Source organism: Manis pentadactyla, chromosome 19, assembly GCF_030020395.1.
Source record: "Manis pentadactyla isolate mManPen7 chromosome 19, mManPen7.hap1, whole genome shotgun sequence".
NCBI classification, from domain to species: domain Eukaryota; kingdom Metazoa; phylum Chordata; class Mammalia; order Pholidota; family Manidae; genus Manis; species Manis pentadactyla.
In genome coordinates this window covers 18332472-18346336 of record NC_080037.1, presented here as the reverse complement: position 1 = coordinate 18346336, position 13865 = coordinate 18332472, and the positions used below count along the sequence as shown (strand labels likewise).

Sequence of the window (13865 nt, the reverse complement as noted above, 5' to 3'; positions counted from 1 at the left end):
GCAAGGACCTATTTTTATCATAAGAACCCATCTTAACTAGTTGAAAAACTGTCCTTGCGATCCATTCTATTTTATAAACAAAGGTGTCGACCTTTGGCACCACAAAGGGAAATGGGTTCCACACTTAAAGTGCTGTACTAATGACCTGGAACACTTGCTTGGAAGGTAATGATATTATAATGTTTATAATGAGACTTTATAAAGCCAAAAAGATTAGGAAGATCATTCCAAACACATTTCAGATTCACAAGTTGCTTCCCTTGCTTCCTCCCCCTTGCTAACTGGCTTAGAAATGAGTCACAGGCAATTCTTCTCAGGGGCTGAACTTCCACCTACCATTTCTGAGAGTGACTCAGGGAGGGCCGTCATTGTGCTCGGCTGTCGGTCTGAAAAGCATACTGCTTCTGAGAGCAAATCTTTAAATAAAAAAATGTTTCTAAATGTCACCGTTTGTTGATGTGAATTCAGCTCCAAACTAAGCATACTCTGCAAAGAACAGGAACAAACTGGGCTAATATCCCATTATTAGAGCCTGTGCTGCCGTCTCAATGAGACCACTTATTGATCTGCCACTTGATGACAGCGAGCACTTAAGCATTTTAGCCCCAACCCCCTTCCCTCCGACACCGGAAATTTTATAATGGAGGGATGACTGATCTCAACCTCAGCAAGAATCAATCGATTTCATTTGCATCTCTGAAGCCAAGTATCCCTTGAAATCTGGACTCACCCCCATCACAAGTGGTTGCCTGCAGTTCTTCACTGTGGATGCTGTGGACTCCATTGAAGACAGAGATAGAAATCCAATACTCTGTGTTTGCATTTAAGTGGCCAATGACATGAGAGTATACATCTGGAAGGATTTTTAGAGATTCATTTGAGGTAGCAGAACTCCAAAAAAGTGTGTAATATTCAACGTCTCCTTGTAGGTCTTGGAAAGCTGTTAATGGTAAATGCAGGACACCATAAATGTGACTGATCTAAAAGGATCTCAGGGGAAAAAGACAGAGAATAAACTATCATTAGCTATTTCCAGAATGGGAAAAAGGAATGCTTATGGAAACTTTAGGGTGGTGCTGGTTTTTATTTTTTTAACAAAGTTGATTTTCTTCCCCCATTCCATAACTGCATAGAGTCCGACGTTTATAGGAAATAACCCTTTTAATTTCCTTTAAATATTTTAATTTTGCTACTTACAATTATTCAACGAATCTTCATAATCTTGATGTAGCACTTATGAAAGGAAACGAAGAGTGAAATAAAAACATACCATACACGGAACAATGTCTCTTCATAAGTAACATAGTCCAAGAAAGAAGTCTATGCTAATACAGATAAGGGCATTTTCCTCCCACAGATCCTAAAGCTTAAGGCACTTTTAACTAGCTAACAAAATTTGCTAATGATATACCTAGAACAACATTTAGGCAGATATCCTGTTAATGTCGCCTAGCAATCTAGCATGCTCTCCTAAGGATTCATTCAGTAGATTCTAGGATGATATTTGAATTTTTCCCAAGGCTCTCAGCCTTTTCTCCTAGTGCGCTGTGTCTCTCTGACATAGACAAGCTCATAAAGGATGTCAAACAACAACTGTCTCACAAATATAACTCATCAATTCCTAGACTCTCATCCTTTCAAAAGTCAATCTATTCTTTTCTTTTTCCTCTTCCACCCAGTTTCTCCATTTTTGTCATAAATTCTGCTTCTCATTATCTTCCTACAATGATGTTTTAAAAAGAAGACATACAACGTCCATATTTTCTCCGGTAGGACGTAGTGCACTACCCTAGTCGCACTAATATTGTTTCTAGAGACCTTATGCAGGAACCATCACCTTGGTTTGGGTTAATGTTGGTGGGTGAAATGCTCATTTACAACCTCCTGAAATTGTACGTAAAAGTACGTGTCAAAACAGGCCAGCAGCACTAGTCGAGGATTGGGAAGAAAAGGTGGCATTTCTCTTTATAATTATTGTAGTACACAGTGTCTCTAATATGTGAGATTCTAGCATATGGCCATGTAGTGGAATATGGTTTTGGGAATTGTATGACTTTCTTTTATGGATCGCTTAGTATGAAATTAAGATCTTGGGGGTTTTTGTGTAAAAACTGAATCCTGTTTTTTTAAATTTCTGTTTGTTTTTTTGTTTCCTAAGCACACTATCTCTAGCAATAGTTCAAAGGGTTTAATATGCCAGTATAGTTGAAAGCATTTATAGTAAGTGATTTTTAGCAACTAATTTGGAAAACTCTGGGGATTGAGATGTTTCTTTTCTCTGATGTCACAAAATATAAGCACCTTGAATAACAAGGTCAATAGTATCCACTGGTGGGAGCTGGTTATTCTTGTCCTTCAGTGTTTTCCCACATTTTTTAGTCAGGTACAGCAAAGCCACTGGTTCTGTAAGAGCAAAAATTCCTCCTGTCACTAGGCCTATTTTCTATTGGCTAATAGAAGTATCACTCATTAATTTCTGTCAGCTGAGATGTAATAGAAATTGTACTAGATTTGAAGTTCATGTATTTTAGCTTGTTAAGTGAGCGGTCTGGTTAGAAATTCAAGCCCTAAAGATATAATATCAATGAAGTGCTTCTAAACGTTACTTACAAATGTAAATAGATTTTATCTGGGTTCTCAAATGTGCCTTGTGTCTAACAAGTTCCAATTAATGTACTTGTTTATATACACTGAAAATATTGGAACTAGCATCTTAAATTCAAGATAAGCAAAGAATATATGTCAGTGTATGGATGAAATTCCTTTAAATGCCCATTCTTAGCTATGTATCATACGTCAACCCCTCTGAAACAGAACAGGGTCCATGGTCCCAAAGAAGTCCATGGTATAGAAACAGGCAGCATGTAACCAGAAACACGGTCAACAAGTACCGGATTTCTGCACTGTCCTGCCCCTCATCAACATCTGCTTCAATATTTGTCTTTCTTCATTCATTTAGAGATTACGGTGCAGTGCCCAAACACAGAAGAATAGTAAGAACACATCATATCTTCATATTCTTAGTCATTTTATGAGAGGTTCTTCCTAACACAGTGAACTAAGATAGAAGATACATCCTCAGTTCAACAGGCCAGCATGAAATTAAAGGCTGTGACCTTGAGTTAACCTCTGGGAGAAGAATGCTGTTGGAATTGAAATAGCTGGTATAAGGAGTCAAGTACATTTCACCTTCCTTGTGTATTGGTAAAAGCTGGGCCTGAATAGATTTCTTTTTTTTAAAAAAAGAGGAAAACATAAGTTAGAAAACTTCTTCAGAGTTGAAGGCAAACATTATCTAGGACTATTTAAAGGCAGAATTTTTTTAGTATATTATTCTATGAGAATGAAATGGAAGTTCTATAAAATATTTGCATGGTGTTCTTAAAAACCAAAAGGGACATGCCTTTGTGAAAAAGAAGTCTCTATGAAAAAGGTGCCTGTAATCAGGAAAAACAGACATGAAGACAGAGATGCTCAGTGATCTCACTTGAACAAGCAAGAAAAGAAAGGAAAAAAACAAACAAACAAACAAAAGCAGGGACAGAATTAAACTACACTGCAAGCAGAAAAGAGCAGGGTTGAAAATGCACAATAGGAAAGAATAAAGAGGAAAGTGACTAAGAAGAAATCAGTGAAAGTCCAGATAATATATCGAGAAGAGAATGAAATTATCTAATTTGAAAATTAAATGCAATAAATAATCATGGATATAAAATACCCTATGAAACCTTGCCTGAAATGAAGATGATTTATATCTTTTATATCTATGAATTGAATAAATACACAATGACATTATATCCAAATTCAGACATATCATGGAATATTATGACATTTCAGAGATAAACTAAAAATTTAAAGATCATTTCAATGGAGAAAAAAATAAGGCATGTTTTGGACTTCTCATATGGAAAGTAAAATATTGGAGGACAATGGAACAATTTCAACAATTTCTGAGGGAAAAGATTTTGATTAAGAATTTTACACACATCTAAGTAATTGTGTGAAAACACAATGAAAAGACTATCTTCTATGTGTAAAAATTAAGAATGTTAGGCAAAAATTAAGAGATTATATAACGAATTTATTTAATTTATTTAACGTCAATGATAAAATTTTTCCAATAATGCTACCAAGAAGACAAAAAGGTGGATCAAGATCCAGAACTCAGGACTGAGAAAGTTTAAGAACACTAAGAAAGGACTGGTGGTTACCATGGGGGAGGGGCTGGAGTGGGTGGACGGGGAGGTTGAAGGGTATAAAGGGGCACAAAAGTTCTCAATCATAATGTAGGTTGGTCACAGGGATGGTAGGACAGCATGGAGAATACAGTCAATGATTCTGTAACATCTTCCCATATGGACAGTAACTGCACTAGTTGGGGTAAGGACTTAATAATGTGGGTAACTGTTGAACCATTGTGTTTTATGCTTGAAACCAATATGATTGTATATCAATGACAGGTCAGTTAAAAAGAATTGATGATGAATGTTGAAATAATTTAGAGAAAATAATTATATAAATAATTATAGTTTATAAACCAAGCATTGAAAATGGCAGGAGAGAAAGTCACAGAAAGGAATACCACACTAAATTATTCATCATATATGAAATAGAAGATCATGGAAAAACAGAGAAGGGTGTCACTAACCACTAATACTATTAATAAAATAAATAGCCGGTTAACTTTTACAATCACAGAGGATAAAAGTTACAGCAAGATATCGTAGCACCAATAGCCGTATTTTTCCCTTCTTGTCAAATAGTCTGCATCTCCTGCATCTGGGTGAGGTCTTGTGACTGGTTTGTTCCATTTTGGGGCTGAGGCCTCAAGAAGCAATTGGCTGTCTCTGTCTCTAGTGTTCCCAGCTAGAAAAGGACTTTCTGCCCTAAGAAATGGTGAATCCACTAGGTAGAAGAAACCAAGGTCCTTCAAAGACCCTGGGAGTTTAGACAAGGACAAGGAAAAGTTACAGATACATCTCAGATTTACAGTTTTGGTTTCTATGCGAAACCCACGAAACAAGGTAGAAAATATAGGAGTAATGATGGGATGGATTTAGAACTGTTTCACTCAAGACCTCTTGCATTTGATGTGTTTCTGTAGCAGCCAGGTGGACTTAGAAGTTAAAGTGTGAAAATCTGACCTAAAATTGTACAATTTGGAGTTAAAAATAGGACTATTAGCTTGTGTTTGAAGCAATAGGAAGGAATGAGGATTTTCTGTGAGACTGTGTTAAATATGTATAGAGTGGGAAATATTTTCACATATTCTACATGCAACCCACATTTTATAGACCACGTAAATTTATTTGAGTAGGTACTACTCTAACTATAGCATGCCAGGTCAACCTCAGTTAGTTGAAGAAGAGGGTTATCACCTCTCGACACAATTTTTGCTATTAAATGCTGTTCTTGGTGGGCATCTCCGTGTATTGGTCTAATATGTGGTCTTAGCTTATCAAATTCTAAAATATAGAACAGGCCCCTCTCCTTTGTAATGGATTCCCAATAATTTAAAAAGTTGTTGGAGGTGCTAGTTGAAAGTCTTCGTGCAAGAACAGTTAGATTATGCTCCTTATATGTTGTTGGATTATTTTAGGGATTTTTATCAATATCAGTTATGCTCTCTAGATCTTTAGCCAATTATGTTCTCTAGATTTTAGCATCTTGATCAAGAGTCAGAAACTATGGCCCATGAGCAAAATCTAGCCCTTAGGCCAAACTGGCCTGCCTCCTGTTTTAATACAATCTGCAAACTAAGAAAGTTTGGGAAAATAATAAAAAGAGAGTAGTATTTTGTGACACATGAAAATCAAATCTCAGTATCGATAATAAATTTTTATTGGAACACAGCCATGCTTGTTTAAGTATCAACTATTGCTGTTTTCACACGATAAGGGCAAAGTTGAGTAGTTGAGACAGAGGCTGTACATGGTCTGCAAAGTCTAAAGTCCTTACTATCCGGCACTTGATAAAAACGTTTGTGGCCCCAATCTAGAGCAGTAACAGTAAACCTTTGCACTCAGTAGGTCTCCCAACTGATTTACCTGGGATTGAATTCTTCAGTCTTATCTCATTAGCAGGCTCATTGGAAGGAAATTTTGTTTAAATGTAAAAACCTAGATGGATACTATGAATGATAGAAATGTCTATCTTATTCATAGATTCTTCAATTAGGGTCCAGTTTTCCAAGTTTTGGGGTGCAAAGCTCTGTGTCATTGGCTAAGTACTTCTTGGAAAATTTGTGCTTGTCAAAACTACTTCTTGAGAAAATGCTTTACTCTGCCAGAGGGTAAAACTGCTCACACGAAGTCGTGGGAAGATGCTCCTGAGCAATGATCCAAGCAAGCTCTTTATTTTTCCAACAACATGTGTCATGGCTTCTCCCTCAGTTATGGATCAGTTAGGAAAAAAAAACAACTGCATTTTGGATCCCCTCGTCCACCCCCAGCTACTCCAGTCTCTCATTGAGTTCCAGCTCCTATCAATAGCCTGCTAGAGATAATTGTACTTAAAGGAAATTGTATATATGTTATTTATTCATCATTCTATATTTGGCAATGAAAACAGATTAATTTCTGCTCTTTAGGTGAATTGATATGGTAACCAGGGACTAAGTTAGTTAGCTAATAAGTTGCTATAACCAAAAAGTCCCCAAAATAAAGTGACTTAAATGAAACATGTTGATTTATATCTCAGATGCATGCCAGAGTGAGTGAATCAGATTGTGCTCCATGTGGTCATTCAAGAACAGGTTCTTTCTTTTATGAGGTTTTCAGTCTCTTAGGGTGTTAACCGTGACTACAGAGCCGAAATTGAGAACCCATCATGTCCACATTCAAGCCCAGAGAAAGGGTGAAGTGGGAACAGAGACACATATACCCAGTTTTTTGTGGCTATAACCTAAAAAGACAGACATTGTTTCTATTGGCACAGACACAGTGACATGGCCACAGTTACCTCCAAGGCTGGTAAATGTCACCTCTAGATTGGAGTCCATGGGAGAGGGGAACCACTGAGAAATAGTTCAGGTGGGAGTGAGAAGACAGCATTGGACTGGGACATTATGCAACAATAACTTCAAGAGGACCAGTCAGCAGACCGCAAGTTCGAGGTTCAGATCACAAGTGAGTAGGAGGGAAGCTAGTGTGAAAGGCAAATACAACTATTTGCTTGGAGAACTGGAGTGATGGGAAGGACAGAAGGGAAGAGTGGGCCAAAAACAACAGGTGCTTTTTAAGAAGAGGTGAGATTTGGAATTATTTCTATGTATTGCCACCTGAACAACGTAAATTCAGACAAAGTCAGAAGTTCTAGCTACAAAATCTGGTGTTTTCTGATTCAGAGATCAGGATGACGCAGATGCTTTTTGTATGGATTTAAACTTACTCTCCTAATGGTGACACCTTCACACTTGATGAATTTTCCAGAGAGTTCCCTGAGGTACTAGAGTGCAAGAGTTATGTCACTCATCTTTGTATTCCCAGTGCCCAGGACAAAAAAAGTCAAAGATAAATGTTTGTGGAAGAGAGAGAAAAAGGAAAGAGAGGGAGGAAGGTAGAAGAAAAGAAGAGAAAGAGGGGAGATAGAAGAGAAGGGGGAAGGAAAGAGACGGACAAGGAGGATTACACGAGAGGCCAGCGTCTGAAAGTTGGGGGTGAGCTCCTGACAGACGGCAGCATTTGGAGGATGCTTCATTTCCTCTCTTTCAACATCTTCCTCCCTCCCTCCGGTGTTTTCTCTCTCTATTCTGGCCTTCAATGACCTCATTAGTGAGGTCACTTCAGAGGAGGTGTTGTCCTTCCACTCCATTCTTTTATGGTCATTTGTTAATTTCACTGTTGATTTCAGAGTGAGTGGTCAGAACGGGAAGGATCTTAATGAATCAGTCTTGACAAGCTGCTAATAAACGTTAAGGCTAAATGCATGAGAAATAGCCACAGTACTCATGCCTGAACCCTAAATTGAGTTTGGGAAGAGCTACTTACTAGATATAATTTTGGGTAAGTTACCAGGGCACCAGTTTCTAGCTCAGAAGGCTTTTCTAAGAATTGTATACATAATTTAAGTGAAGGTGTTTTTGTATCTCTTCTTATAAAAATGTGATTTTTTTTCTACTAAATATAATTTACCTTCATGGTATTTCCTTAAGGCTGAAATCTTTTCTTTTCTTATCTAAAGCAGGGATAAGAACCTCATATCTCTATAGGGAACAGGTAGTTGGGAGGGTGTCACCTGTCTAATGGGGAAGCCACCACTCACAGTTGGCTGATGCTTTCATTCTAGTGCTTTGGGAACAGTTTCACCCAATCATATGATTTTTCAAATCAGTCAAAAATCATTATCTTTATGTGAAATCTTCTGATTGTTAAATGGTGGCAAAAACATCATTTTTTTTTTCAAATTCTGCGAGTAAAACAATGCCTGGAGGATGAGGGAAGTAAATAGGGCCCATATGCTACCAGTTGGCATTATTTGCCCTAAAAATGAATTGAAGAAATGCAGGATGTTCATACCTTACCTGACATCACACAGTGATGTAAAATTTTTGAACAAGTGCTTCTAAAATTTTCAATGACTTATCTCTGTTAATCTGTGATTGGTAAAAATTTACCAGAAATATTTTGCTACCAAAATGGTATGTACATGCGGTGTGTCATAGTTAAGAAAAAATATGATTTAAAAAATACATTTTATAGTTTTCTGAAAGGCAACTGTTAATAAGTAAATATTTATAAATGTATCCATATGACCTTCAACCCATAGGTTTGTTCATTTTAGCATATTAGACAATGGGCCAATTTTATCCTACCAATCAAGAAAACAATTTAAATTAAAATCACCCAGAATAGGTGGCTCTTTCACAGAGAAGCTACTAGTTAATTTACTTAGGATAGCAGGTTGCATGAAGGAAGAAAATGATAATACAACAAGCTTTCACAGAGCTGACCCTCTTCTGAGAGTTAACCTTTGCGCTCACAAATAGTTATCAGAAAAATTTCTTAAGGTATGAATGGAAATAACAGCAGATTGCATTACCTACATCCCAAAGGTCAGAGGTTCAGATTACCAAGGTAATGAAACTTCAGTGAGCTGCTTCAGATCTATTAGGTTTGTCAGTTTTTATAAGCACGCTTACTTCAGGCATGCAATTATAACATAAAGGACCTATATTGGTGAAAATTCAGCATCCAGATCTTAACAGCAGTATTCAAATGTCAGATGAGGGGGAGGGCATCCACCTTCGTGAACAGGCTTTTAAGATGAATCAAGTGGTAAAAGTAAAATAGAGAGGAAGGGAGAGATGTGTGAAAATACACGTAAAAAAATCCATCTCCAGATAAAAACTTTGTATTTTCCAGACGTGTCTCAGAGGGTAATCATAAGCATCAATTAACTTATATTCTTTCATTTAAATGGTTTAAGAGATTCCCAGCAGAGGTGACAGAGATTAGAAACCTGCAACCTTATAAAAACTCCGGAGTGATAATCTTTTGTAAAAACGGGTTATTTAGTGGCAACGTCGGTTAACATAACTAGTACTGATTTTAACTTACTACTGATGTCACCAATATTGGTTTTAATTCACAACTGATATAACTGCATTGGGGCAAATTCACTCAAATGTTCTAAATGAAATAAGCATTTCTTAGTCTGTAACAAAACTCAAAGCCTGGATCAAAATCACATGACTAACCAGGAGTAACTTTACATCTTTTTGCATAGAACTGGATTATTACCTAGTAGGTAGAGTTTTTCTCATAAAACAAATATTTTAATTTGGGCTTTCCAAATCAGATATTTCTCAATATTTGGTAATATTCTAGCAAATTTTAATTAAACTGTTTGCCACATCTCAAGTGATACTTACAAAGGATGATTACAGAACATATTTCTGTGATACATTGTGTTGAATTTTGTTCTGACTATAATAATGGATCGCTACTAATTAACAGATCAGCTGTGAAATGCTACTTTACTGACCTGAAAATTTCAACTAGATCTGAAATTTCAGTTCTTGTGGTTTATAAAAAAGTTGCAGGCACAGATTAGAAACATCTGTGAGCTCTTCTGCCTATGAAGATGTGTTCTCAATGGTGCCAGGCTGAGCCCTTGCATTAGTGAAGGAAGTCCAGTGGTCATTTCCCTGTATTAAGTCGGAATTCTGTCTATAACCAGGGCTGAAAGTGATTCACTTGGAAAAACCCATTGTATTACTGCAAACCTAGTAAATGGTTCTTATCAATAAGTGATTAGTTATGAGTTAGCAGGGCAGAGCTCTCTGCAGGCAACTGCACAACATTAAGTTGTATACAATTATTACATGGCCATTTCTATCACAACTGGCTGGTGTGTCAGTGTCTTGCCTGAGGGTTTCAGCCCCAAGCAAGTTCACCATTGATTCAGTGAGAACAAGGAATGATATGGAACATTTTTGGGGTACAAGGGTTTATACCTGACTTTATTCTCCAAAAACAGGTTGAACACTAGAACCACATCTGTATCCAGCAGTCTTCAGGTCCATTCCACCACACTGCCTCCACCCAGAGCACTGGGCAGAGCTCTTTATATAGTGGCCCAGTCAATAATAGTTCATTGCCTAGGGTGTGCAAGCAATAGCCTAACAGTAGGCCAGTTACATCATCAAGTAGTTTAGGGTCAGGTGAGGATCCTGGCCATAGGAACTTCCATTTTCCCCACAGACAGAAACTACATTCCCAGTCCAAACAGAATGGGAGAAGGGAGAGGAGACCCAGGAAGGATGGAGAAGTAGGAGAGACAGTCTGCCTCTGAAGAACAATAGAACAGGGATCTCTGCTTTTTGTTGTTTCATTTTTAATGTACCCACTTTAACTTCATTTTAGTACTAACAGGGTAAGGGGAAATAAAGACCTGAGAAGCTTACTTACTTGGTTTCACCCATCTCACGTCTATGGCCGTGTGGTTAAGGACAATTGCAGTGAAATTGGCTCCTCTCTCTGGAAGACCAGCTAAAGTTGTCACAGTCGCTCCTCGGCTGGGTGTAAAACCCACACTGTTGTGTACAAGGACCTTATACTCATATGTTGTAAACCTAAAAGGTTGTTTTTTAAAAAGTCATATATAAGTTCCTTTTACAGAAAACAAAATACATAACTTCTTTTTTCCTCACCAAACACCATATTTCTTTTTTCCCCCTGCAAAATGCACAATTTCCCCTTACAAAATAGATTACCTTCCTTTTCCTCCCTACACAAAAACAAATCATTATTTTTGTAACTCTTGAACCTTAGCCAAAGTGTCAGGGAAATATTTTATTGGGACCACTGAACAAATACCACTATTTAAAACAAATGTGGTTTATCGTTTTCTCATTCTTACTGTTTTCAGAAATGGTGAGGATTACAGCTCAATTCAAGATGCAATTACAAATCTGGCCATCTGCCAGCCTTCTATCTGAATTTGATCCAGAGAGGTTTATGCTCTTCTTTTGGGAAACTCATCCATTTTCAAATATCAGAATCCTTCATCACTGTTTTCTTCCTATACCTACACTTCTTTCCCATAATCTCATTGGCAGACAGATAAACCTCTAAATTAAATTGTAACTGTGACTAAAGTGTACAACATTTTCCTGCTGTGAGTTTTGCTACAGTGGGCTGTATTTTGCCATCTTGTGAACATATTTACTTGAGTCAATGCAGTGCAAACTGAATATTGCTTTGTAGGACAAAACTGGACTTGGTGAAGTGATATTATGAAAACTTCCCAAGTCATTAAATCAATGATAGAGTAAAGCTGGGCAGAAGACTATCAGGCTTTGCTTGGTTCAAAACTGCCCAGTTAGAAAAATGCTATTTATAGACACAGTCAGACTTTGACTAGACAATAGCTTAAACACCTTGCATAACACATGACCAACGCTGGGGGATTCCTGCTCAGGGTGAACACTGGCCTCAGATCATCATTATCTTATTTGGGGTTCATAGCTCACTCAGGTTACCTCACATCCAATTCAGGACCTGTGAAATTGTCTCAATAAGTTCAGTTTATTAATCATGATGACAAGGGAGGCAGCCATTTGCAGGATTGTGCTAAATAATTTGACCAGAACTGTGTCAGGATTCTGAACATCTTGCTGTCACCTATGCAGAAGTCTGCTTGGCTCACCTTGTTTCTCACTCATGCCCAGAAATATTTTTTCAGGTCACTGCCTCAGCCCCCTTAGGGGTGCTGATCTGCTGTCATAGCTCTAGGTAAGGACATAGTGATTTCTCTGAGGTTATTTACCTATTTTCCCCAAATAAATATCACATCTAAATCTCCCTGTTTTACCACCTTTCCTGGTGACTTTCTTTTCTTTCTTTCTTTGTCTTGCTTTGTTGCATTGTGTCCCTCAAACAGATGGGTTTAAGTCCTAACCCCTGGAAGCTGTGAATGTGGCCTTATCTGAAAATTGGGCCTTTGCAGACATCATCATATTAGATGAGGTCATGATGGATTTGGGAGAGTCCTAAATCCAATGAATCGAAGTCTTTATACAAGAAAGGGAAGTTTGTTTACAGCAGCCCTAGTAAACAAATAATGTCTGCTTTTTCAGTCTAATAGTCTACATGACCAAGACAACTGAAAGGTAATAATAGTGTTTACTGAATACTTAATATGTGCCAGGAATTTTTTATGTTTATTAGCTCATTTGTTTTCACAATTACCCTCTAAGGTGCTACTATAATTCCTATTTTGAAAATGAGGAAAATAAGGCTCAAAAAGTTAAATAGCTTGTCCCAGTCATCAAGCTAGTAAATGGGAGAGTGCAGACTCAAGCCTGGAAGATGCTGATTCCAGAGCCAGCTGTTTTAACCGTGATATTACACTGCCAAAAAATAATGATGGTGATGATCAGTGTGATAATAACGATTGTAATGATAATCTTATTTGTCCACGAGTGGATGAAGTATCACTGGGCTTGACCTTTGAGTTATTGTTCTAGCAGGGGGATGAATTTTTGCTTATACATCCAGTCTCACCAAATTTCCTTTGTGACTCCTAGGATGGATTTGAAGGATGGTGAGTCAGGGTTACGGGTAACAAGTCTGTGACAGTGGAATGAAACAGATAATGGCTCACATGGGAATTGAAGCAGCAACCTTGCTTTCATTAGCTCTTTCTCTAGGTAAAATACTTTTAATTCTGCTTTACTTCATAAAATGACTTAAAAGAAATTTAGCTAGTGTCTGGATGTCTAATTTCATCTCCTACAATATTTAATGTTTTTCTACATGTCTATGCTGTTATACATTTAGCAATCTTGATGGCTCTACAGTGATACTATTTTGTGGTTCTTTTCTACAAATGGAATTAACATTAGGTGGCAGTAAAATGGTGAACTGTAATTAAATTCTGTAGGGTGTTAGTTCTTATGATGATACTTTAAGCTATTTTATCATAATTCAGGTATGGTGAACTATATGATTTATGCCTGTGTAGAAGAAATATAGATATATGTAGCTGGAATGCCTGCTTTCAAAATAATATTCAAGTTTTGGAATGAGACATGGCTTTAGAGTTATCTTCTGCATTTTACAGATAAGAAAACTGAGACCCTGTAAAGTGAAGTGATTTTGTCTAAAATTGTTAACAGCTAGTTATGATGACAAAGTGCGCTTCTCTAGTTTCCTCATTTCCAATATCAAATTCTTTCCACTATTCATTATTTTATTTAATTAAGAAATCTGTAGGCATTTACCTTGATGGTATGCATTTCTTTTTTGCATTTTCTTTAATTTTCATGGTTAAGTTAAATTTTAAAGGAAATAAGATCTTGAATTCCCTTAAATGGAATACTTAACACTTTTTTGTTCATCTGAAACCTAATCTTTATGTTA

General features: G+C 37.1%; 1 protein-coding gene across 1 annotated transcript in view; it reads right to left on the bottom strand.

Moving 5' to 3' along the window:
- Nucleotides 1-13865, bottom strand: part of USH2A (usherin) — a 722977-nt gene that overhangs the window by 191093 nt on the left and 518019 nt on the right. The window contains exons 43-44 of the mRNA XM_036931704.2: nt 10911-11074; nt 731-940 (exon numbers count right to left, since the gene is read on the bottom strand). Coding sequence (XP_036787599.2) covers nt 731-940; nt 10911-11074 — 374 coding nt within the window. The remainder of the gene's footprint in view (nt 1-730; nt 941-10910; nt 11075-13865) is intronic.